The sequence below is a fragment of the Orbicella faveolata genome, unplaced genomic scaffold (genome assembly GCF_042242905.1).
Source record: "Orbicella faveolata isolate gen_17 unplaced genomic scaffold, um_ofav_v1 contig_26, whole genome shotgun sequence".
Classification (NCBI taxonomy): domain Eukaryota; kingdom Metazoa; phylum Cnidaria; class Anthozoa; order Scleractinia; family Merulinidae; genus Orbicella; species Orbicella faveolata.
Window position 1 is genome coordinate 1,534,383 of NW_028301554.1, and position 26,738 is coordinate 1,561,120.

Here is a 26,738-nt window from a genome sequence, read left to right on the forward strand (position 1 = left end):
CGCTGACTTAGACGATGCTGTTGAGCGGCGAAATCACTAACACGCTCGCAGTCGGGGTGGAGGCAGAGAGCTTTGCCAAAAAAAACACTGGATAAATTTAAATCTTTCCAAAGCGTCTGTTGGCAGATTCGCAAGAACATCACGGCTTGCGAAGCGCGATTCCAACGCTTCGATTTGCTCTGGTACCGCTTCGATTTGCTCCGGTTCCAAAACATTCCTGCTAGACGTCACAGGTATCTCGAATGTTGACAACACGTTGTCAACGCTCCTAACATAAGCCAATCATATTTTTGCGTTGTGAGAGCAACGCATAATTTAAACTCTTGGGCTTAGGCGGTAGTCCCTCCTTTCGCGTGCTCCTCGCCTCCAGGATGGGAGAAATTAACGCCCGGGCGGAGTGTGGGGGTATTCAGCGGGCATGCTTTTAAATAACCAATATGATGTGTAAGCGTCACGGAATATTTAAGTACAATTCACACAGATCTTTAAAGTAAATTACTTTATTTAGGTGTCATCAATTGTCATCGAATAACGCTTAAAACTTTCAAAAGTGTGCATTCGCTCAATGCTGCACACCTGGTATCATTTTTACCTCTGTTTACGAATTTATAATACTCAATTCTTTTTCCCCTCTTCTGTACATAAGTTACAATTACGCCATTGCGCGCGGATCGTCCGGCAAAAATTCATTACAATCGAATGGTAGCATTCCGAGTTAAAGCGGACAAACGTAGCCTTTTTCCGAGGCATACTGAGGTACGTTGTTCCATCAATGTGGCAGCTGACTAAGGTTTAATTAAGTTAACGGCAAAGGAAAAAAGAAGAGTATTTTCTTAGTTTCACTTTTAGGTTTACTGTCATGGAATCGATATAATGTTATGCCGTGTTCAAAACAACTGGTAAGAGGTTCAAGAATTTACAAATGGAATTAAGACTCGTTTCAAAACAAAAAACTTGTTTAAGACAAATAATCTGGGGCTAGTTTATAACGCAATCGACTATAAAAATGGTTCTCAATGAGGGCAAAAGAAGAATGGCTGTGAGAGGATTTGGAATAACTGACACCGAGGCAGTTCGCATGGAAATATTGGGTGCACCCGTCGCAGCCCACCCAGTCTTCACCGTCATCATCTCGGCAAATCTTGCATAAATTAAATTCGCATTCTTCCTGCAAGTAAGATTCCTTACTATGGCGATCTGACAGAACAAAGCAGCTTGAATTCGATGACATATATTTTTCGAGAAATTCTTTAAGATCACCCGCGGAAAAAAAAAAAAACAAAGACATAGCCATTTTCCTTTCTATAATCATGCAAATGCATGCACTTTGTCCGCCATATTTACATTTGACGCGGGAAAAGTATATCTTATTACGTATGTGCATGTGAAATGTCCTTTAATTTTACGGGATCACTTACACAACGTATTTTTACATAAAAGTGTGTCCGCTGAATACCCCCACACTCCGCCCGGACGTTAATTTTTCCCCTCCAGGATTTCGCGCGGCCATTTTTTTTTCTCGCGGTTTTCTTTCGCGTCACGCACGACGGACTAAGCGAAAGAGGGACTACTCGTAGTCTAAAAAATGACGGATCGTTGGTTGCATGTTGTGTTAGTATTTCTCCTTCTCAATGTTGGATTTTCTCACAACGATCTTGTTATTGGCTTGGATAATGGTCTAGCTCTGACACCACCAAGTAAGTCTTATTTATTGAATTCACGATGAATTTGAGCATGGAATGTGCTAATTTGCCACTTAGCTTGTAGCAACAGTCTCAAGGTTTTTGCAAGCGGCATTGAGCTCACAGTACAAGATATTCGTTAAATATTATTTCCGTTTTGCGGCAAGTGGGCTGGATGGACTGGGAGAGATTTCGATGCAATATCGATTGCAATAAAGATCCCAATAACTGCATTAGGTGAGTCTCGTAAGCTTATACTGTTTTGAAGGTCGGTCTGGGTCACGGAAACAAAATAGAAGAAAAGGGCAGATCATGCAGCGAATTTTCGCTTACTGTCGGTCAATTTTGTTTATTTTACACACTACGCATAGAGACTTGCGCTAGATTAAGAGGATATAAATTGTTTCTTTGTTGCATAACTTTTCTTTGGAGATGGTTGCTAGGGGCAACATAACTTACTACCTTAATTCAAGGTCAAAGTGGATGAAAGCTCCAGTGGTTTTCTTGCTCTTTAACCCGTGTTAGTGTGATTGATGATGGCGATAATGTAAATGGATTTATTATGCAGAATAACGCATCTTATTGATGTCTTGTGGACAAGATACTCATGGGCTTGACTACCCTCCCCGTAAGGTCAGAGGCTGGAAATAAAACAGGGTTTACCACACACCCTCAATTCAGGTTACACCCAATATGCATTTAGTAAATAATAATGAACAAAATGTGGGAAGCAGTATATATGGGTACATGAATGCAGTATTGAAATTTTCAGAACTTAGTAGATGCCGCTGAAAGAGTCTTGTCTGTCAACAGTGAACGGCTGATTATGCAGATGGCCAACCGTCTTGCAGAGGATGGTTATCGAGACGTTGGGTACAAATATGTCAGCATTGATGTAAGTTCCATGGCCTCCAGAAATTTAGTGTTGTTTGGTCTATGGTCATAAAGTAGATGCCTCACATAGGAGACCCTTTTCTAATTTTCCAAAGTTATAATAATATTACTACTTTTTCTTTGCATTAATTTTCTGTATTCTAGGATTGCTGGTCTAATAAGGATCGAGACCCTTCTGGTAATCTTCAGCCTAACAGTACACGATTTCCAAGTGGAATAAAGGCCTTAGCAGACTATGTGAGAATTTTATTTTTTAGGAAGTAAATTTGGAAGGTGCAGTGGCCTCATGGCTAGCTTGCTAGACTCCGGATTGAGCAGTCTGGGTTCTAGCCCTGGCTGGGTTAATTGTGTTGTGCTTAGACAAGACACTTCACTCTGAGTCTCACAGTGCCTCTCTCCACCCATGGCCAGGTGCATAAGGGTACCATCCATGTTTAATAATGCTGTGGGCGATGGACTAGGATCCCATCCAGGGAGAGTAGAAAAACTGGGATAAGCTCATGTTGTATGAAACACAAGTGTCATTAGAGACTAAAATAAGTAAATGTAAATTAACAAATTAAATCAGTTGATTTAAATACAGTATGGCTATTAACACTCCTATATATATATATTTTTTGTATTTTATTTTAACACTCCTATATAACACTCCTATATAACTGCTTATAATCAAGCATCGTGAGAGGTTGCATTTACAAGCTTTGTAAGATTTTACTGAGAAAATGTTTCACTTTGCTTCTGACATAGTTACATAGCAAGGGATTGAAACTTGGAATGTATGCTGGTATGTGTCAGTTGCATTATTTGGTTTACTATCTTGTTGGGTTTTGGGGATGCCATCCAAGTTTTACACATAATTGAACAGTTTGGTTGCAATTCCTTCTTGAATTGAGAAAGATATGAGACCAATTTACTAATTTGACAAGAGTCTAATTTACAAGAATGTGATCAGACATGCTTTCATGCATTGTAGTCCTAAAATTACTAATAATATTATTTATTGCCCTTTTTCACTTTGTCTGTCTACATGTCCACCAGATTATGGCTTCTTTACATGTGCTGGTTATCCAGGAAGTATTCAACACATTGAACAGGATGCAAAGGTAACAAATTTATTGAAATGGTTAACTTGACCCTCCACCACCCTCCCCCCCCCCCCCCTCACCTTGCCAGCATGCAAACATGGACAGGTTTTTTGCCCTGTCTTCATTAACAGGCCACCCCCACACCCCCTCCTTTTTACCCACAAAATTCCAAAGAGCTGTTAAAAAACTTGTTATGAAGTGTTTTCGTATCTCAGTGAAAATACATAGAATCTGGAGTGTTGGTTTTTGAGGAAGACAAGGAGAGGATGTAAAGAAAAACACCAAGAGCAAGTACAAGAACTAACAACAAACTCAACCTACTTACTTGTAAGACCCTGGGTTCAGGATTGGTACATGGGCCACATTGGTGGCCGTTAAGTGGTCTCACCACTGCACTACATTTAGAGGCCTTCAGTTTGTCTACTGGGCAATCATAATTATAATATTCATAATCATTGTATTTATTACTTACTTACAGACATTTGCTAGTTGGGAAGTAGATTACCTCAAGGTTGATGGTTGTTTCTCAAACCCTTTTACATTTGATGTTGGTTACCCCAAGTTCTCACAAGCTCTTAATGCAACAGGACGACAAATATTACTGAGCTGCGAATGGCCTGATTACCAAGCCAAATTGGGATTAAAGGTATTGCGCTGTTGTGTTCTATGTCCAACATAAAAAATCTCCCTACTTTCTTTTATAACATTTCTATAATTATTATCTTTGGGAGAATTTCGTATGTAAGACCCTGCACTCTATAATTCTATACCATGTCACTGTCTACAATTGACTGATCATTAACACTACAAAATTTTGTGAAATAACATCCCTGGTAACTTTCAGTTTTCTAATGTCTAAAGCTTGTTTCATAGGGTCATTACACTGTGACAATATGCCAATTGTCAAATAGCCCAATCAATGTTTGACCATGTGCTTTTGTCACTGGTCTGTTTTCAACATGGTTGAGTACAGGTTGATGCTCTGGTGTTTAAATAGATAAATTAAATAGAATAAATAAAACAAGGGGTGGGTTCACTACTTTTTTAACTTTATAAACCACTGACAATAATAATTATTATTAATATGCTTTTTATTAGTTAACTGTCTTGTCAATTTTAAAAGCAAACAGGTAATAGTAAGCATTGTTTAGTTCCAGAAAATATCCATACATCCCCTATGGAAGGGATTTTTTCCTAAGACCTCCCCACCCCTCTCTTCTTTAAATTTTTTGTTCTTACAGAACCCCCCACCCCCCACCCCCCAGGAAATTCCAATCCCCTCCATGGAAGGAGTATGGATATTTTCAGGAACTGCAAATTTTTAAACAGTCAACTCTTAATCTGGCAGCCAGTAAAATGCAGCAATTTTAAAGGGGTTGTTTAGTATTGATCGTACTCAGTATTGTAACCTTGCTTTTTATTTAATCCCTCCCAACCCCCAAATTGTTTAGGATTAAGTAATTTGTTGTCTTTGTGTTTCATACCAGCCTGACTATGCTGCTATTGCAAAAACTTGCAACACCTGGAGAAATTACATTGACGTACAGGTTTGGAAGTCATTTCAAATTTATTAATATTGTTATTTTATTTTAATATTTATAATTTTGTAAATTAATCTCCCCTTAGTGGGAATCTATAGATACAATGTCCACTTAGAGAGGTACGGTGTCTGTTTATAGTATTAAATATTACAAACTCCTTGATTGCCTTGAACTGCAGGACTCCTGGGAAAGTGTGTTAGGAATTTTGGATCACTTTGCCCAGAATCAGGACACTTTTATAGAGGTAGCTGGACCTGGGCACTGGAATGACCCAGATATGGTAAGATTCAAATCCAAAACCCCTTGGAATAGACTTCACTGTAACCATTAAAGGCCACAGCCTGCATTTCTGTTTTCAGTGATAAGTGGGGGCAGATCTAGGGGGTACGGGGTGTACACCCCCCTCCCCTCCTGAGATGAAGCGCTTTCTTCGTATTCGCTTTTGAAATTTACCTCACCAGTCAGTTTACGCCATTCCTCAGTGGTGCACCCCTCCTAAGAAAAATCCTGGATCTGCCCCTGACTAATATATCAGGACTTGAAAAAAACTTGAATTCCAGCTAATGCCCTTGGGACAAGTATCTCTCAAATTTTGCTTGCCTTGGGGCAAGACATAGTTTGTTCTTTTAATGATATGTTGACAGACAACTTGCCTGATCCTTTGCCCATCAAGCGAGAATCAAAAGTTACTTGCCCCGAGGGAAAATATACTTGTCCTGGACGACCAGACGGCACTTTTTTCAAGCCCTGAATTATTTAAAACTTTTGGTACATGTATATGTGTTGTAAATCTTCTGAACAAAAAGTGTAGGTTATTGCATAATCAACTGATAGCATTAGCTATCAACATTTTCATTACTTTTTAGTTCCTTTTACTTTTTCTTTTAGCTTGTAGTTGGTGACTTTGGGCTGAATTATGAACAGTCTAAAGCCCAGTTTGCTCTTTGGTCAATCCTAGCTGCAGTAAGTATATCTTAATAGTCACATTAAATGATTAATAATAAAATAATTGCAGTCTGTCAATCAACTCCTTCCTAGCTAATGCTCTGTGAGGAAGCTAAGATTATCTGGTTTAATTTTATTTAGTATTTTTTTCATAAATGACCTCCACTGAGGTTACTGGGCGGTCTTTTTATGGGCTTTCGTATTATCATTCAAGATTTTGGTGTGTCTGTGTTTTAGCCTCTTATAATGTCCAATGATTTACGAAATATTTCAACCGAGGCCAGAGATATTCTTCTAAACAGGTATGTGTTGCTAAAGTGAATTCAAAGTAAACTGTTAAATGCTAAACGTATTGAAAGGTATCATGTGCTGCAGTTAAATTATTTAATATGTGCATAGAAGGTTTTTACTGCCTGTCTTTTCAATGGCAAGGTTGAGTAAAGTCGAACCACTGACCTATCACAAGTTAGAATGTGCATTTCCAGAAAATATCCGTATCCACCCCAAGAAGGTTAACGAAATTCCAAGGGGGAGGGAGGTTTCAAAAGCCCAATTTTTTAAAGGAAAGTATGACACTAAAATGGAATTTCTGGAGGGGTGGCGGGGGGGGGGGGGGGGTTCAAGCTAGAAAACCTTCCGTGGGAGGGGTATGGATATTTTCTGGAAAAACACAATGCGGCAGTAAGTGGTATTTACAAGGCAGTGCGTGTAGTTTAAAAGGAAAGCAAGTTTTGACAAAGCACAATATTCTATATTCCAAAATAAAGTACAGTTTGTATACCTTTGAACATCTTATGATGATGTTTAAATTATTAGATGTATGACCTCATGCATGTATAATCTTTGTTGTTATCTTAAAGTTTACTTTGTTCACTAAATTGAGAAAGTGCAAATTTTGTCACTTGAGTTGATGATTTCTTACATAATAACTTTAGTTGACAAATTACCATTAGTACAAAGTAATGTTCTGTTGGCATCAGATCAGAGGCTATTAATTCAAAACATCAAAGTTTGAACATTATATGCATCTTTTTAGGACAAAAAACAGATGAACCATATTTTTGTATGCTTGATTCATTATAGAGAAGTAATTGCTGTTAGTCAGGACAAGCTTGGCAAAATGGGACGAAGAGTGGTGTGTATAATATTTGGTTTATTCTATTACTTTAAAAAGATGAGCTGGTTTGTAAGGTTATTAAGACTCAGAAGTCTGTGATGAACAACAGCTAAAGGCTATAAAGGGCTCTAACAAAGCAAGCAACTAAGCATGCAACAAACAGGCCTTGAAACTGTGACAACTTACAGTTAATGAAACAGCAATACCGTTGATCCCCTTAGACCCAAGGTAATTGTTTTCAAAAGAGTTGACGCACAATCACAACAAACTGTCTCTAGAAATGTTAGCTGACCTGGCAAACAATAGGAAACAGGTTTAATTTTTTTTCCTCAGGGGGACTGGGTGAGGGAAAGAAGGTCTCAATTTTCACTTGTCATACCCTCCCTTCTAGTCTACAAGGTTATAAATTATTGTACTTTGCAATTTTCTCCTAATATTGCCTTCCCACCCCCTGAGTTCCTAGGCTCTCTTCTCACTTCTCCCTGCTACCCCACCCCCCCCCCCCCACTCCCCACCCACACACTATAAACATATAGTCACTGCCCTTTAGATATTAAATTGGCTACATGTAGTAGAAATGTGTGCGAAATATGCAGTCAGGGAACTCAATTTAGCCATGAAAACTCAGTTACCAATTTTAATGTTTTCTCATATTTACATGTATGGTAGTTTGCTGAGAAAGGTTTGGAAATTTGGTCACGTGCCTTATCAGATGGAAGTGTGGCTGTTGTACTTTTTAATCGTAATACCAATGAACCAGAGGAAATCAAAGCAGATTTTGCATTGGTATGTATAAACTTGATAGCCTTACTATTATTTTGAACTTGCATGTAAGCCCTGGTCATTTTAAGTGGCATTTGACATTATCATAAGTTGCTGCAAATTTCTTACTTGTCAGTCAGTAACATTCCCTTGTACCTGTAGTGTATGCGTTCCTATACAAAATTCCTGTATTACGTGTATATTTTACTCAGGCACTGATACTTTTGTTATAAAATTAAATTAAATTATCCAGAGTTGGAGATAGACAACTACAGTGTAGTAATTTTAAATGTTCTGAAGAAAATGGAGTCAAAAATTATAGATCACTGTAATAATTATTGCAAAATAGACCAGTGACCAATAGCAACAACCCTTGACAACCTAATAAACCAATGAGACCAAAGAGAACAATATAGAACACCATTTCAAGCATGCATGGAGAAAATTTGCACCGTTTCCCAAGGGAGCTGCCTCGCATGAAAGAGAGAGGGCCAGAACTGGATGAGCTAAACCATGCAAGTTGCAACTGTAGTTTAGTTTTTGCCTTTTGAGTACAGATCAGAGTTGTATGAGTGATACCCCGGACTAATCCTGGATTAACACTTATCACACTGATTACAAAACTGCTCTTAAATACCGTTTTCAAACACATTAATAATTCATCAAATTTAAACAAAGGAAATCAAGGCCATGACAGTGTTTGGATATCTGATCTCAATTAGCATACTAGATTTTTATGATTTTATTTCTCCAGTTTCCCCTTAGTTTTAGTTCCTATTGAGAAGTTTGACATATCTTTATGACATATCTTTATGACATATTACTTAATCATTGATCATTTTGGAGAAGTAACACACTCATTGTAGATGTTTTGTATTAATTTTATAATCCTGCATGGTTAATAACTTGGGAAGGTGTACATCAGTTAAACCTCATGTTTTGTTTCTTTCAATACCACAGGTTGGATTGACGTCAGCTACAGCTTCTGCCAGAGATTTGTTTGCTCATAGTGACCTGGGCAAGTTTACCAAGTTCTACAGTGCTGAAGTCAAACCCTTGGCAGTTGTGATGGTTAAATTGACACCAGTCAATGAGGTCTCTTTTAGTGAATTGAAGAATGATTTCAGTTGAAAAAGGGAATTATATAGGGTGTACATTGTAACTGAAGATCAGCGTTTCAGGGTTTCAGGTGCCAGTCCTGACTTAAAAACCAGCTACTTTGACAATTTTCAGAGCCGCCTACTACTTGAGAAATGATATGTGTGTAAGTTGTAAAGAGTAAGTTAGGGAAAACACAATTTTTCGGAATGTGACTGAACCTTGACTGTCCTTGTCTCACGACAGTCAAAGCTATAGCTAGAGAGGAGGCATGGGGTCAGGGTGTGGTGTACATTTTCGATTATGCTAGCACTGAAGGATAAAAATTGAAAAGAGTCTTTATAATCCCTTAATATTCTTGGCATTTTGGCCTTATACAAAATTATATCCCCGACCCCAAGAGAATATGTAAAATAGCATTTCAGAGCCCCTCAATTTCAAAATTGTCTGGGGGAACATACCATAGACCTCCCTAGCAGCTTGTCCCCTTTAAAACACAAAATTGGTGTTAGCAGTCTGCTTCATGAAACAAAGCTTCTACTCCCTAAGTTAATGAGAACCCTGATATATATGTTTAATTTTTAAACTAAGGTTATCGTAGTAGATCATGTTTTTAAAACAAAATAATTTGTATTCCAAGGTACATGCAGTTATCAACATACAGTGCTGTAGTTTTGGCAAAGATCAATTTTACTTTTTTAATTTGCTACTTGAACAGTAATTGGGTAACACACTGCTAGTAAGTCCAATCCATGGCTATATAACATTACAGATGAATATTAATTTTTATTATGGAAATATTTATTCAGATACACATAAGGGCTGAGATAATGAAATTAATCACATATTTTTCCAGTGGAAACAGATATCTGAACTCCCTAGGTAACATTAATTTAGTCATACTCAATAAAAAATAACTTTATTCAGAGCTGTTTATACTTGGTTTCCATGCAACAACTGGTCAATTTGAAAAATAATTAAATATCAACTTTCTCCAGGGATTTGGAGAAAATAGATAATTATAGGCATAATTATTAGGCTGAGGAACCACAATTTTCCAGTACTTCTGGGAATTTGTCCATTAAAACTATCATCAGTCTATCTATGTAATTCTTCATGGAACGATTCTCGCCAGTTAGATCTAGAAAAAGAGAGAGCAGTCTGACTGTGATTATTAAAAACTGGATCATTAGATAATGCAATTCAAGAGTTTTCATCGGCTTAGCCATCGTGGTATATGAGCCATTATACCATGCTCTACAAATATCGTAAGCGTGTGCATTCATTTTTTGGGCATTTTTATTTTATTTTACTTTTCTATATTTTGATGGGTATTTTCAATAAAACAATTATTCCACTTGCGCTTGTTGGATATGTTATGATTATAGCTGACTCGGTGCTACGCACCTTGCTGGCTATCTATCCTCTCATATCCAACACACGCTTGTGGAATAATTGTTAATTATTATCATTTGGTCAAAGCACATGTAGTTGTCTGTTTGGGCATGACAAGATACTTTTGACTGTGGCAGGAGCAACAGCTTAAGTTTCTATTGCTACTGTCAGACAGCACCAGTTCAACAATGTTATGTCTGGGGAATCATTCTTTGACCTGACTAAGAAACCACATTTCTGATGTTCTCTTTACTTCTGATTGATCCTTACAGGAATTCAGATATCATTCATTTAAGGAGGAAATAAGAGGAATTAATTATTAAGGAGGAATTATCAGGATTTAGTTCTGTTAAACACACCCACAAATTATAAAATATAATAATATTAGTCTACTAAAATTGTTAATCTATTAAAAAAGAAATTGTATAAAATGAAATACTGTTAGTCTATTCGCTAAAATTAATGCATAATCAGTAAACTATGAGCAATATTGCAGTCTAATAAAATGCCTAGCTTAGAGTTGAATTATTAGGCTACTAAATTTTCTAGCAATGCAAACTCGTGAATATCTGGTAATAACTTAATTCACCAAAAAGAAGAATGTACAAAACCTTACCATTAATTTCCTCTCGAAGTTTTGTTATTTCTGTCAACAGTTCAGCCTTTGTTGCTTTGCTTTTCTTATCTGCGCTTGACCCAGCTGATGCTGTCGTAAAAATTGACAGAAGTTACAAAGTAATGTTATTTAGATAACAAGTTTAGGTATCTAATTGCCTTTGTTGAACTTATCATTTTCAAAAAGCTCATATCTGGGTCATTAAGGCCTATAAAGTTAACTCTGAACCAAAAAATAATGCTTCAGATTTTGACTCTACGTAGTCAATAAGCTTTGTGGAAAATTAATTAAGTCTTGCAGAATTTTGTATGCAGTGTCAACTGAGTACGGGAAACCAATCTTCTTTCCAATAGTTGTTACACAGATTTGTCCAACATTCCCTTCTAAAGATTGTGTAGTGACAAGAAATGCTCATTTCTCTTAGTAGTGATTATATAGTGTGCTCATGTGTGCCAATTAACTGACAAGAAAGAGGTAATTACATAATGGTTGAAGGTTCAAACGAACTCAGGCAGAAGTGATAGCTAGTGATTAAAGGCTAGGGCGTTTATGAAAAGACAACTTTGCAGATTCAGGGTTTATTCCAGAAATTATTAGTACATCATGTATTTCCTAAATTAAGTACCTTCCCTTCAGACCATTGCGTATGCCCCCATCGCATGAGAAGCCATTCTCGTCTCCAGTACCTCCGTTTCTTTTCAAAACGAGCAGCACTGGAGATGAGAATGACAGTGTGTCCACGTGACTAGCTATTTACCTGCCGCTTTATCTTGAAATGTAAAATTAAGTGTTGATATACCACGCCCTCCAGATTTGGTCTCTAGTACAACTGGTCCAGACCCACTCCAAGCTTCTGTAACAACGACAAGCTTTGCTGGACTGTGGTATTCGAGAGTAGAAAGTAAATCACAGCCACAGATATTTATTGACGCTATGTCCTCTTGTGACTTGCCGAGGTTACAGCCTCGCACGGTGATGCGTGTCCCACCGGACGAAGGACCGGATTTTGGAGATAGCCCCGTTATCTCTGGCGCGCGGCTTGAGGAAAGTACCTGACCGAGGGTGGGCGCCAGACGAGGCTTGAAAAGAGTCGGAGGTGCCAGAGACGTTCTACTGGACGACGAAGTAACCGGAGACAATTCTGAACCTGATTTTTCTAATTCGCCGTCAGCTTTCAGCTCAGGATGGGTGTATAAATTCTCTATAGACCTTGATCCTCTCTTAGAAATAGAAGCATTTTCAATTGAAGTTCTTCGTTTCATTCGATCTTTGGTTCCAGTCCCGGCCCTCAGCCCAAAAGGTTTCCATTTACCGCCTTCTCCTGTTGAGGAACTCTTCTTAAACGAAAGCACCCAACAGTCGATACAAAGGTCGCCCATAGCTTGGGCATTTTTTGCAGTTAATGGCATCCAACGACGACGGTGAGCTACGGAAGGGATTTGGGCAAGTGGTAAACTGACTGAACCAAGGACGTCTTCTCTATCCATGACTGTAAAAACCAGTGCAGCTGCTTTAGTTACTTTACTGAAAGAGAATCAACAGGGAGTGTTAGAGAATGATGGGGATTCTAAGCACAGACATTTCTGAGAGGCTGACTTGTACTAGAAGTCTTTTGCTCTTTTCTTCGAAACGTATTATCGACTTCGTGCCAAAGTCAAGATCTAAATGCTTCAACAGGGAGTTTAAGTAACCACGACAGCAACGCCGAGGACAACGTCGATTAAAAAATGAATTTATATTTTACCTACGAATCTCGCGGTACTCTGAAATTATTTACTTTGCTTATTACTGTCAAAACTATCACGAACTGCATCTGGGACACAACGATACATTTGAAATAAAAATTTTAAAAATTAGCCGTCGTGGTTAACGTTTTCCAGAAATCGCGGAATTTTTCACGTTGTTGTGGGTTAGCGTTAGGGTTGGAGAACGGCAGAGAACTATAAGAAGAACTAACCAAGAACTATAACGCACGTGCACAACTATTGTACTGCTCATTAAACCTTTTGTTTAGCGACGTTCCTGTTGACGTTACTGTCGTTAGTTTTCGTAAACTCCCTAATGAGAGCTTTCTAGCTCATTCGCAGGGGGGGGGGGGGGGGAGGGGAGTTTAATGCGCGACAACAGCAAGAAACTAATAAACTTCAGACTCCGTTTGGTTCAGAAACGTCTGCGCCGCTTCAGCTGTTGTTACCGTTTTCGTGACGGATTAGTGTGGACAGTAGACCTAACTGTACAAATAAAGCTACGTTTTCAAATTTCTCTGGCGTAGTGCGGAGGCTGCCCACGCAAAACACGACGGCAACGGCGACAAAAAGATCACCAAACTTAAAGGTTTAATGAGCAGAACAGTAGCGGTACACGTGCGTTATAAATCTCTATACATTTCTTTGCCGTCCTCTGCAAAACAGCAACGTGAAATGACTACGTTTTGCGTATTTTGACGTGAAACACAACGGCTAAGTTCTCGTATTTCTTCTGGAGCTGATCGCTGGCGTTAACATCTTTAGTTTGAGTAGGGTTTACACGGCTCGGCGTACTGAACAGTTCTAGATAATTGTGAAATTCAAAGGTCAAACAAGTAAATCTTTTTTTTTTTTTTCCAGCCGTTGTCCTTGGTGTCGCCGTCGTCATTGATTTAGCCCCCTTCAGCCTTCAAACGTTAAATCTATCAGGTAGTGAGTCTATTCACCCAATCAATGTCCACCAGAATAGAATTGCACGAGTCTTCCCCCGTCACCGACGATCTACACTAAGCTAAGACCTATACTACGACTTATTTTTATATGCCTTGACTGAAATGCGATGCTGATTGTTTGCGATGATGCACCTGGAAAAATAAGCTCAACTGCATTTCCTGTCCTTTATACGCGAAGATACAACAATGATGCACTGCTAATGCAAATCAAGAGAAATAGGCGTTTGAGTTAAAAGAAAAAAAAAGAAAAGAGAAACAGAGACATGAAAAAAAAAAAAAGAAAATAAGAGAACGAAAGAAAAATTATATCAAAAGAGACCCCGACCACGACCCCAACCCCAAGCCCGGCCCCGGCCCCGGCCCCGGCCCCGGCCCCGATCCCGATCCCCGACCCCTAACTTTGCACGAGAACGTGTCACGCGAGTCACAGAAAAACTATGATTTCCTGCGCTGTCCGTATTGACTGGTTTTCAGGCTTATTCAACAGAAAAAATATGAGCTTTTTGTCCGGATACACAAAATTTTGATCGTAATAATGCTTTCCGTAGAGCGGATTTCCGGTTTTTGCTCCTTGTATACTTCCAGTATTCACTCTTATAAAACATGAACGTCTGCACAAAACAATTATTACTTAATAGAATCAAGACCCGACTGATTACAAGAAATGCTTTTTCAAATAAAGCGCAAAATTATGGAATCGGCGAAATGCTTAAAAAACTACATCACACTACACTTGATATCGTATTTGAAAATCCCTACTTTTGCTATATCTGAAATCATCTTTAAAAAAGTCAAATTCAATGTAAGTATTAAATAATTTGTAGACTTCCTTTACTTCTAGATTGTAAACAAGGCAGCGTCAATATTTTCCGTTGCTAATTCAATTTCAGTTGTTCAGTGTTGCGATAAGGAAGATAGACGTCGCTGACGTGTTTTCAGCAATATTCAATCATTACTGCTAAAGATAAGCAATCAAACATATTTTAATGATATTCGACGTTTAATACAAAAGGAAATTTTGAAAAAAAACCTCTTTTGATCTAGTAAAATTTTGTTAATAAACAAACTAATGGAAAAATAATATACTGTAAATTGTAAAATGGGACTGTCTTTTAAAGCCTTTTAAACTGATTATTATGCTCCATAGATTTTTCTCGGGCACCATGGAAACAACTGTCTCAATAAAAGGCAGATGTTTCCTATTAAAACGAAGAGAAAGGCATAAATAAAAAATACAGAACCCACATTATTAATTACGACTTTGAACCAGCACGTTACGGAAAAACCCTTTCTATCTGATGTTCTCCGTCGTTCATATCGTCTCCATATATGTAATTCACAAAAGCAAAGTGTAAAAATATTCAAACGGGATTTGCAAATTGGGGAAGCCACCTGATTTCGATTTACATAGAGAAAGTAAATTTTTATTTACCCAAGTGACAACCATAAACTCCTATCGATCGTTCGATACAAGGGTCGGACTATACCAAGTTTAAACAGTTTTTAACGGACATGGTTGTTCAAAGCTCTACCACGTCTTGTAGATACTTTCCAATCGAGTTTAAAACTCCTTTCGTACAATACATAGAGCTAGAGAAAAACCCGTGTTGCGAATTTAATGTGAAACGTTTTAATTTTTACTTACATTACAGTTTCTTCGTTCCATGTTGGGTCGTTATCTCGAACATGTTCCGTTCGATATTTTTGCTTGCCAATACCAAAAATGACTGATGCGTTACACAAACCTGTAAAACAACACACAAAACAAAACACGTTCACATTATTTGAGCCGCCTGGCAAATGTTAAGAGCTATAAAACCATTTCTCACTCACCGTCGCCTTTTTTCGGCTGTAAATTTCTTGCCCCATAAACTACGAAAGAAAACACGAAATTCGTTAAAATCCTTGCTAACTGTGGCAAGGTCTTAAAGGCAATTACTTCCTTACCGACAACTTTCACCTCTTCTGGGTCCATGCTAATCAGTGACAACTGTATTTTGTTCAATTTTTTTTCTAATTTCGCGGGAAGGTAAATGTTACGTCACAGTCGGATATTTCGTTAACGCGCGCGACCACCGCGCGCGCCGTCTGCAGGATCCTCGACTCATCTCTAGAGAGAACTTCCATGGAAGGCTGCAGGCTTGATTTAGCCTCCTGGGCAGATGTCCTTTTGGCGGATGCTAAGCTAAGTGTTGTAATTTTTATTTACATCCTGAGCACAGAGATCCAGGTGTCAATTTTATACAGCAGCACCATAACTCTTTTGTTTTTCTTTTTTAATTTCCAGCAACTTAGATTTAAAACATTTTTTAGCCCAATGGTCTTAACTCATACCTAATTTTAGCATTTAAGTCTTTTCAACCCTAGCCCTACCCTTGCCCTTGGAAACATCCCCACAAAAAAGGGGGGTCAACCCTATCTACTTTTAGTGAGCCACACAGGTATCATAAACTTACTGGCCCATATAGCCTTACCTGGCAACCGGGCTTAAACAGTACATACAGAATACCAATTAATGAGACATTCCATGTTTTATCCCTGCCCCCAGCTCCCCCCCCCCCCCCCCGCCCCCACCCCCTCTCCATCCTAATCCTATAGAAGGCAACCTCTGGCACAGCGCCTGCCAGAAAATTTTTCCTCAAGCGAACTAAATCTTGAACTTCCCAGATACAACTTCATAGGTGCCGACAACAAAAAGCTGGGGTGCTGGAATCTGCACCTCCAAAGTGGGGGAAGGGCAGGCACATACAAATGCTCCAATACTTGAGCCAGTCTTTATATCAACAGGGTATACAATTGAGGGGCCCGAGGGATTCCAATATACAAAGGACGGTTTGCCGTACCCCCTTAGTCTTAGGGGTTAATAAAGCGGTCTTGGTACCTCTTAGGGGTGAAAAAAATTTCAAGCCACGCCCACAAACAGGATCCTGGTACTTCTTAGGAGTCCCTTTCAAAATTTCCGACGAGCACCCCCGTCCTTTGTATATGAGTTCCCCCCCCCCCCTCCAGGGGGGTATACGTAGCTGAAACTCCTAGGTGTCAAATAATTTTAGTTTTCCTTCAAAACATTGCGTCTTTTTCCTCTGACATTAAGAAGTATATTTTCACTTCTCCGTGGCTAGTTCTGACCATTTCTTCATGCCTTATAAGCCAACATGCCGCCATTCCATATGCCAAGGTCGGTATTCCTAAGTTCAGAACTTTCAGCAGCGTAAAAATTGTGTTCTCCAGCTTCAAATCTTGCCAAGGTCTTTTTGAGCAGTGGTATTTGATGAAAGGAAAACAGCCTGTTCTGAGGATGTGGTAATTCTGGCCATCTACTCGCCAGTTAAAATGCGACATCCCAAAGTTGTCGTTCACCACTGACTTGTAACGCACAAAATACGAAGTCCACTCCGGCAAGTCTCTTTGTCGCAAATGCTGTGTCAATACCTCTGATGCTTTAGGCTTTAGCTTGTACCTTGGAAGGAATTTTTTCATTTTCCCTATCATAATTGTTGATATTTTTGACCTTATAAAACAGAGCTAAAACTTATCCAAGTAGCCGCCATTTTTTCAAGGTTACTACGGTTCCAGGCCACCCTCCAAACTTCGCTATACTCGTTTCCAGGTCTTTTCAGTCTGCGCGCTTGAAGATCTTCTCTGTGATGGAGAAATTTTAATTTTTTTTTACGCTCTATCCAACGTGAAACCCTTCTGAAGCCATGTCTCAAGCTGTCGATACAGCTCTGAGAATCGTCTTTCTCGGCAGCCATGCTGAACCTTGCCTGATGCAGGAGGTAGTTGCTATTCCCAAGTTAAAATCAGGGGAGATACTTGGAAAGGTGCGCATGGCTACAATATGTGGGTCTGATTTGCATACGATCAGTGGTAGAAGAAAAGAAGCGACCCCCAGGTTTGGTAAATAATCTAGATACATCAGGGGGGTGCTTTTGTGAGAGTACAGGGTACAGGGGGCAGGGTATGAAGTGCTCTAAAATGGGAACTCGTCTCTAATGCATGACCTCAGCTCTGATCACCAGGAATGAACACCTTTTCTATTAACTATCAGAGTGTTAGAGTTCAAAAATATTATACAGTGGCGGATCCAGACCCTCAGCTAGGGGCGGGAGGTGCTTGCCCTGCTGGCTTTTCTTCCTCCTGTGATTTTCTTTTTTTTTTTTTTTAACCCAAAATGAAGGGGGGCTGGGCCCCTCCCCTAGATCTGCCACTGTTATATATCCTATTTCAGACCAAATTGGTCAAAATCTAGAGCTTTTCCAGGTCAAATTGGTTAACAAAAACCACACCCTTCAGTGCCACACATATAGCTGGTTTTCACACGACGTCACTAAAATTCGAACTACAAAACTATTGATCTTCCTGAGATTTTACTCTAATGATGTATAAGAGCAGCTGAAAACAAATATTCATACAAATTTTTGCTCCGAATGGGTTCTTGGTTTTGTGATACACTACGCTTGAATTTCTAAGCTTTTGCGTGACGTGGCACTTACGTGACGGCCTAGAGAGCTGTCATGATGGTTGAAAAAGTGACTTATTTCGGGGAACTTGGCTATCTGAACAGTTCATATCTTAGAAAAATTATTATTTCAATGTTTTAGAGTTCCTCGAGGGATAAATTCACGCTTTTGTCGCAAAACTCAGCGACAGATGTTTCTGTTGGTTTCCGGCCGCCATGTTGGTGCCCATACGGATGGGCACCAGCATGGCGTCTCCATACAAATCTCTATAAATTTGGGGAAAAAATTTCTCCGCATATCTCGCATAAGAAAAATTGCTGTGACCAGAATTTTGGCGAGAGGCTTTGCATATTTACCTTCTTTGATTTCCCAGATTCTGGACTTAATCTATTGACTGGTTTTGATTTTTACTTTGATCTATTTTGAATTGCGTGACACTGAAAACCAGCAATATGCAGTATTATACGTGTAGCTTAATATATGAGGGAATACACCTCCCAGGGGTGGAGGGGGGCTAAGAAATTAGGTCCATGTGCACTAAAGGCATCCATGGTCAAGTGTCAACAGATACCCTCAATGGATACCCTGACCCTCAATCAACACTCAATCGATACTCGATTGACACTGGATTAACACCTTTGTTGACACTTGATCAACACTCAATCAGCGTCTTGGTCGAAAGTCAGTCGAGAGTTGACTTATTTTTGTAGACACACCATTGAGTGTCAATTGATACATATGAGTACATATGATGTTTTTTTGATGCAATTTTATTTACAGGATGAACAGTAACACACTACTTACAGTATTAATATTATACTTACATTTACACTTACACTGTACTTACTACTTACGCTATTTATACATGCACTAGTTACAATACATATATTACAATATATGTTGATTGAATGTTGGTCAAGGGTATTGATTGATCGACCCTCAACCACAGATGCCTTTAGTACATGTGATCCAAAAATTCTTGGGCATGTAAAAAAAGTGTAATGTCTCACCATCTTCAAATGTTCATTTAAATAAGGTTTTGTTGTACCTGGATTCTTTTTGATATATATATTTTCACTATTAGTGGGGCAAAAAATTTTATTTGTTAACTTATTGTACATGTACCAAGCACTTTATTATATGTTTAAAGAGATTAGTTAAATCAAGGTTCCACTGTGTAAGGTCATTCTGTTTTGACTAATTTTAGCATTCTTGGACATGAAGGTATCATAGAAGTGATTGATCACATGCGTCCAGATGCTGGCCTCAACAAGGGTGACAGGCTGACATTTCATGTCGTCAACTGTTGCAACACGTGTGAAAACTGCAAAGACGGACTACAACAAAAATGTGCATCTTTGTTCAAGGTAGTCCTACCAGTTAATATTACACACTAGTCTAACCTACTTGATAACTCAACTGCTAGTGACATATTTCTTGTAAATTATATTTACACCACAATTTAACATAAAAAAGTTTTTTTTTTATTTTGCCCAGTATCGATAATATTGTTAGACTGTATGAAATACGTTGCAATATGAACCAAATCATGTACTGCGATTGGCTAAGTGAGAGGGCAAGATTGGGCATCTTACCCGTTGTATTTTGGAAGAAAATGGTTTCTTGCATTTCGAAATACTAATGAATCCCTATAAATTATCAGCCAAGTTACTTTGTTTGGTCAAGATGTTTGGACAGCATGTTTATTGACTTGGACTATGTCTCAATCCAAAACAAAAAAAGAGCATGGCCAGTATCCAGCCATCTTGACCACATGCTTGGTCATGTAGCCCATTGAGTATGTCACAGGCTGCTTTACTTGATATCTTGTTACAGTATGGTCACTCTCCTATCACAGACGAATCTCAACTGAACGGATGTTATGTGTCCCATATCATCATTCACAGTGGAACGCATGTTGTTAAAGTCCCTGACCATGTAAAAGACAAAATAGCTTCTCCAGTGAACTGTGCACTGGCAACCATGATCAATGTTACGTCTGGACTTGCTGGAAAAAATCCTCATCGAAACACTGTCGCGGTCATTCAGGTAGACTAAGCAGTTGTTATGAACTCATTTGAAAACACAAAATACCTGGACTCCCTATGGACTATTAGTTGGGTTTCAAATAATTTGAGACCCAACTGTTGGAGATAAGGTACTTTTGAATTCCTGAAATATAAATACAGTCGATCTTCCAGATGTGACTACCTCTCATCAGTGACCAATGCTCCTCAGTGAACAGTTTACCAAAATACCAAAAGTTTCGCAATTAAATCACTATATTTGGAACCGGTTGTAAGCAACCACCTCTTTTAAGTGACAGCAACCACTTTTAGAGCTGAAACTCTGAAATTTTCTTTGGTCTTAACGTCCCACGAGCGGCCACTTGACAGATAATAGAGCGGAAATTGGATAGTAAGGCATCGAAGTTTATCAAAAGCGAGCCATTAGACTCTGAATAAATACTTTGGAAAGCTTAAATATTTTTGTGGCAACCACCCAGGATTGACATTTTGGGTCCATGGTCGCTTATGGGAGGTTCCCATTTCTATACATCTTCAGTTCATTGAATTTGTACCCTTCAAATACTTCCAGGCTTAAAAAGTTACCCCTTTTTGATGGAACCTTCCATGTCGTTCACTATAGAGAGCACCCTCCCTCTCCACTCCCCACCCACTCCACTCTGTTTACAACTGACTGTGATCTAACCTTCCAACACTTTGCATATTTGATTACCTCTTAAAATTGTAGGGGTGTGGTCTTTTAGGAATATATGGTTGTGCGCTTCTCCATGAAGCTGGTTTCAGCGAAGTTTTCTGTTGCGACATCAATCCCAAGAGACTGGAAATGGTTCAGAAGTTTGGCGGCATTCCTGTGATATCAGGTTAATATTAACTGTTAGCCTTTACATGAGAAAGCTTTACGTACAAGAATGTTGATTTTCTAGCAATAATTAACCGCGCGGCGGGCCGAGCGCGGTTCTAGGTTTACCCGTGGTTTATTATTTTTTTTTTTGTCGGTGACCAGACACAGACCTCCGCTCGGCCAAACTTTGAGTCACGGAACGTGTGATGTTTTTCCGCCAGAAGCTGTTAAAACATAAATACACGGACAATTTTACGGATATTGTTTTCTTTTTTGTGGGTAAAATATATTTTCTTTTTTTTTTTAATCAAAGCGTTGGATTTAAAGGGAATAATAAATATGCTGAAAAAAGGTATTATGTCAGCCATGGAATGCGCTGACGTTGCAGCTTTCACTTTCGCTACGTGACAAATAAGATCGTGTTTACTTTGCAAGTTTATTTCGGCAGAAGCGACGGTCATTAATTTATTTGTAATTTTGCCAGTATTTCTTGCGGTTTTAGGCAAATGAAGTAAATCCTTTGACTGTTTCATCGCAGCGAGTTCATAGATGGGAAGTAAAATTAAATATTTGCAAGCCAAGCAAAGAACGTGTCAGAACGTGCGAAGATTACGTCATTGATAGGAAAATAACCACCGTACTAAAGATAGCCGTAGATAACGCAATTCTTGAATTATGTGACTCGTGTGACTTCTTTGCTAACCCTTAACTCAAGGGAAAAAAACAGTTAAATTTAATCGTGACTTTAAAGAAAGAAAGCGGTTTGTAATAGTGTTCGTATCTTCATGCCCATACATATCCCGAAGAAAGTTCCAGATTAAGACTATTACGTCATTGGAGATGTCACAACGGCTACGACTGATGGTGTGATAATAGAGTTTGTGTTGATCAAGTGCTGTGATGTCTACAGTAATCAATGAATCATCAAAGATTGCTTTGGAATATGCACTGCGGTGCGACTGTAGTACTAAGAAAACAGTTAAATTTTAAAAGCGCGGTTATAAGATCTAACAGATCTTCTTGTTGCACTCAAGATAGGTCTTGAATTCATAATAATTGCCTAGGCATATGTCATCTGAAAACTACCATAAAGCATTTCCTTATTGTAAATGTTATTATTAGTGCTTGCTCTCACTTAGAATCACTGCAGTAGGAGGCAGGAGAATAATGTGTGTCTGAATGCAGTCATTATTAACTCCCTCTAAAGTTGATGGCAGATCAAACTCTTTATAACAGTTATTTTGAACTCAAAGCCATTCCCTTGGATTTACTCTTCAGTCATTTACTATCGGTTATTTTGAACTCCGACCATTTCAGACCATTTTCCATTTTCCCTGAGAATTTGAAATAGTGGGGTTCAACTGTAGATCTTTGTTGTGTGCACATTACACATTTGAGAGGGTACATATCAAAGTCTAAAAAAAATAAATCAATAAACTCACGCAATGGACCATTTGAAGATGTTACTAACACAATATTGACAATTGTTCGTACTTTTCAAGCAATACACCCCCTCAGAGTCTGTAGATCAATAACTATTAATCATGCCAAATTTAGTAACTTGCAAAGATCCATGAAAATCTGTTGCAAATGCACGAAAATATGGGACCCAAAACTGGCCTATTTTCACAAAGAAATGTATTCCAGGGGACAATGCTTTCTCCCATTGGGATTCTTATGAAACTTCACATATTAACTAAATTTTGCATTTTAAATTGAGCACTGAGGCTTAATGTTTGTTTAAATGCAAATAATAAAAAAAGTGTGATATATTTGTCAAACAAGATCCATTTACTTTCCATATTTTCTCATTTACAGGTGAGCACTCTTCTAATGGTCTCCATGAAAATTCTGTTGATGTGGTGATAGAAGTGAGTCAAACCTCCACTAATGTCCACCTCTCTGCGATGGCCACTTTTTTATTTACTCTTATTTTAACCTCTCTACAATGGCCACCAAGACTCATTCCAACTGCCAAAATAACCTCTCAGCAATGGCTCCTTCATCAATGACTGATGAATGGTGTGTACAAAACCCCATATTTTTCACTGTGCATTGTTCAACTCTGTAATCCAAAATTCGAATATTTTTGTGTCTCTTAATAGGTGTGTGGCATCCCTGGTGTGGTGCCTGAAGGAATAAAACTCCTTCGGGCCGGGGGAGTCTATGTACTTGCCGGCATGGTCCATCCAGAGTCCAAGTTGAATGTGACTGGTGAGCAAATCATACGAAAGTGCATCACCATTAAAGGTAAGTAGCTGATTTCTCTCATGTTTGTAAAATAGCAGTGTTAAACATGATGGAACCACAATGGTCTTGTAAGGTACACTGTAGATCCAGAGGCAATCAAAGGAGGTGGGGAGGGGCAGGTGGGGGAGGAAATTTGAAGTCCAGATATGCCTGCAGTTTTAATTGCATATAAAGAGCAGCTTAGAGTGTAGGTAAATCTGCATACAAACCAAGTGGCCCATCAGGCCAGAGCTTACGGTAGCATGAAGTGACCTCCCTAGAACCTTGTTTGACTTTGGATTTGACAGTTCCAAAGTTTGTTTGTTTTACAATTAAGAAATCTCTCAAGAAACTTTCAACATGTTCTCTGGTAAGTTGAAATTTTTCTCAAAGATGGCTTTTCATAGTTATATTCTGCTGAAAACAGCCTTCAACAGAAGCCAAACAAGATTTGGCAAAGCCCTTTCCCTATAAAATAATTTTTTTTTTAAACTTTTGGTCCAAAAAAAATGATGTAAGGGCAAGAATGTTTATAGCTGCTTCTTGTTGGCAGGTCCAATTTCAGCCAATCAAATTGCATGCTCAGAGCCAGTCAGACAGGCTGACGTCTGGTTTTTGTTGTTTTTGATCATTTTTCAGGAGTACACAACTATGGCCCAAAGCATCTGGATGGAGCGGTCGCCTTTTTGGCCAGAACCTGCAATAAATATCCATATGAAGAACTGTTTAGTAAACCTTTCAAACTGACAGATTTTGAGACAGCTTTAGAGCTCTCCAAACAGCAGAGATTTTACAGAGTCTGTGTGGAGCCCTGAGTTTACCAAGGGTTCACTAGGATTGACATGACTTTTTCTTTGGCTATGTTCACACTGAGTGCGTGAGCATGGTGCTTGAGTGTCATTCTCGCTGGGCACGAAATTGTGAACACACCTTTTTTCCAAGCAATCATACCAGAATTCGGGTACAGTACCCATGCCCAGGTACAAGGTCTCGAACTTGTACTCAGGCACTAAATGGTACTTGGGTTCTTGGAGTACCCAGTGTCTGAACACAACACTACTTTACACCGATGCCCAGGCACCAGTGCTCGGGCACCAAGTGTGAACCCCGGGGGGTGGGTGCCCATCGAGGCTGAATACCTTAAGAGGTACTAAAACCGCTGTTTAACCCCTAAAAAGTACGACGAGCACTTCTGTACTTTTTATATGGGAGTTCCCCCCCCCCCCCCCTTGGGGTTTAAACACAACCAAACTTGTGTATGTCACTCTACGTAGAAAAAAAAATAGAAAACGAGATAGGTTCAAGAAAAGGAAAAGGTTAAAATACATGTAGGAGCTAATAACAGAGAGAGTGCATCATATGCGAAGTCTGTTAAAAACCTCATGTCCATAACGGGCTACTTACCAGAGTTTACTACAAACTAACAGTTAAAGAGTTCATTGTAGCCTAGTTAATGTCGCTGGTGGGTAACGAAGGAGATTTATGTCTTTGTCTAGCAGTTTCACAGGTAGCCCAAGCCCTCTAATGAGCGTCCCTGTACATACATTTGTACTGAGGTTACGCAACGGTCGAAATAAAGGGGTTATATTCTTTAGCCTAAAAAATACGAAGGAGAATAAATAGAGGTGAACTTACCATGCTTCGGGTGTGTGTTTCCTTGGTTCCCGTGAGGTTTCTATACCAATTTATGGCAATTTGGGTGGGTTTTGTTCTCTATCTATCCTTTCCAGAGGACTAAAACCAAGGAGAGAGAAGAGTAAACTAAGAGAGTTAATCCCCATAATGGCCATACCCCCTAGGTTAAAGAGAGCTTAAGCAAACCACGACGGCAACGGCAACGAGAATGTCACCAAACAAAAGGTTTAATGAGCAGAACAATAGCTGTGCACGTGCGTTATCTGCAGAACAACAACGTGAAATGGCGAAGTTCTGCGTATCATTGAGAACCCCTAACGACGACGGCTAATTTGTCGTATTAACATTTGGAATTGAACGCTATCGTAGCATATTTGGCCTGAGCACGTTTTTAGAGCCATAAGCGTACTGAATAGGTCTAGACAATAACGAATTTCACTCGTCCGGTAAAATGTAAATTCATTTTGACTAGGCGTCGTCCTTGGCGCAAAACACGACGGCAACGGCAACGGCAACGGCAACGGCAACGGCAACGAGAACGTCACCAAACAAAACGTTTAATGAGCAGAATAATGGCTGTGCACGTGCATTATAATTCTTGGTACATTTCTTTGCCGTCCTCTGCAAAACAACAACATGAAATGACCAGTTTCCAAGTTGTTTGACAACGGGACCCACTACGGCTAATTTTTCGTATTTCTATTTGGAACTGAACACATTCGTAGAATATTCAACAGGGGCAAGTTTTAATACCGACGAACACACTGGATGGTTCCAAATAAATGCGAAATTCCAAAGTAAATTAGAAACACATTTTTTACTAGGCGTCGTCGTCGTAAATGCGTAAGGTCCTTAACTTTACAACACGAGTTGCGTGGATGTTCTCGTGCGAGTGAAGCCCTTTGCACTGTCCACGTGATCAAAATTCACGTCACATGATTGGCTATTTGTAGTCCCCCTTGGGATTTCCTAAACGGGGAACTGGCCTAAAAAGATTACCACGAGAATAAGGATTAATTCACTTACCCCTCGTCGTCTCTTTCCGAAACTCAATTGTATTACTTTTGTATTTGCTTTTTTTTAAAGCCCCGCAGATATTTCCATCTATATACAACTGAAGACTACACTGCAGAAAAATGCTATGCATTACTTGCAAAAAATTTCGGACGATTTTAATTTCGGACAAAAGAAGTGTCCGAAAATAAAACTCAAATATTTACAGTACTGTATAAAACTGTTAAATAGCTCCAAAGCTCGTAGTTTCCTTTATGGTGCGAACACTAGTCAAGATACTGCTTTAGATACGTAACGGCTGGATAAAGGATTTGAATGTGTTATTTTCTCCTCCGTTTAATTCATCTGTAAATCCTTGAGGCTAAAGTAAAACTATCATCTCCACATATGTTGTTTCAGTCTAATTTGTGCTTTGTAGGCATGATTCAGCAAAGTGTCCGAAATTATTGTCCGGAATGAGATAGAAAGTGTGCAAAAATTAACATCCCAAATTTTTTGTAAGTAATGTAGACGATTTGTTATATCCCTTGGCTTACTGGCGATGCAGCATCGGTGGGTGTTGTTGCATTGGAACCAATTTAAAACCATATCCGTCTCTTTTTCCTGTTTTTTTTAATCATTAAAAATTAGCTGTCAATACATCATTGTATAGATGAGATTAAAATTATAATTATGAATATATGTTATTGAACTTGC

The 26,738-nt window shown here is 39.0% G+C and overlaps 3 protein-coding genes across 5 annotated transcripts; 2 read left to right on the forward strand and 1 right to left on the reverse strand.

Annotated features, from left to right (window-relative positions):
* The first annotated feature begins 1,479 nt into the window (after positions 1-1,479).
* On the forward strand, positions 1,480-10,052 carry LOC110059009 (alpha-N-acetylgalactosaminidase-like). 2 transcript variants are annotated; one of them, XM_089295176.1, is made up of 14 exons: positions 1,480-1,697; positions 1,850-1,919; positions 2,496-2,577; positions 2,721-2,813; positions 3,324-3,360; positions 3,615-3,679; positions 4,140-4,307; positions 5,149-5,208; positions 5,381-5,482; positions 6,091-6,165; positions 6,385-6,449; positions 7,231-7,282; positions 7,934-8,050; positions 8,987-10,052. In XM_089295176.1, the coding sequence occupies exons 1-14, from the start codon at positions 1,586-1,588 to the stop codon at positions 9,155-9,157; spliced, it is 1,269 nt and encodes a 422-aa protein (XP_089151302.1). In that variant the 5' UTR covers positions 1,480-1,585; the 3' UTR covers positions 9,158-10,052. The 2 variants fall into 2 exon arrangements, with proteins under 2 accessions (XP_089151302.1, XP_089151303.1); XM_089295177.1 differs by lacking the exon at positions 1,850-1,919 and having other exon boundaries at positions 1,631-1,697.
* Positions 10,028-16,410, reverse strand: LOC110059006 (uncharacterized). Of its 2 annotated transcripts, XM_020765672.2 has the most exons (6): positions 15,781-16,410; positions 15,667-15,705; positions 15,479-15,578; positions 11,893-12,659; positions 11,136-11,225; positions 10,028-10,265 (listed from the first exon to the last, which is right to left on the reverse strand). In XM_020765672.2, exons 1-6 carry the CDS (start codon positions 15,806-15,808, stop codon positions 10,159-10,161), a joined length of 1,131 nt encoding a protein of 376 aa, XP_020621331.1. In that variant the 5' UTR covers positions 15,809-16,410; the 3' UTR covers positions 10,028-10,158. The 2 variants fall into 2 exon arrangements, with proteins under 2 accessions (XP_020621331.1, XP_020621330.1); XM_020765671.2 differs by having other exon boundaries at positions 15,667-16,410.
* Positions 16,400-25,032, forward strand: LOC110058991 (uncharacterized). Its single transcript, XM_089295180.1, has 7 exons — positions 16,400-17,728; positions 19,504-19,663; positions 20,133-20,345; positions 21,051-21,183; positions 22,983-23,035; positions 23,270-23,414; positions 24,033-25,032. The coding sequence occupies exons 1-7, from the start codon at positions 17,538-17,540 to the stop codon at positions 24,206-24,208; spliced, it is 1,071 nt and encodes a 356-aa protein (XP_089151306.1). The 5' UTR covers positions 16,400-17,537; the 3' UTR covers positions 24,209-25,032.
* The last annotated feature ends 1,706 nt before the right edge of the window (positions 25,033-26,738 follow it).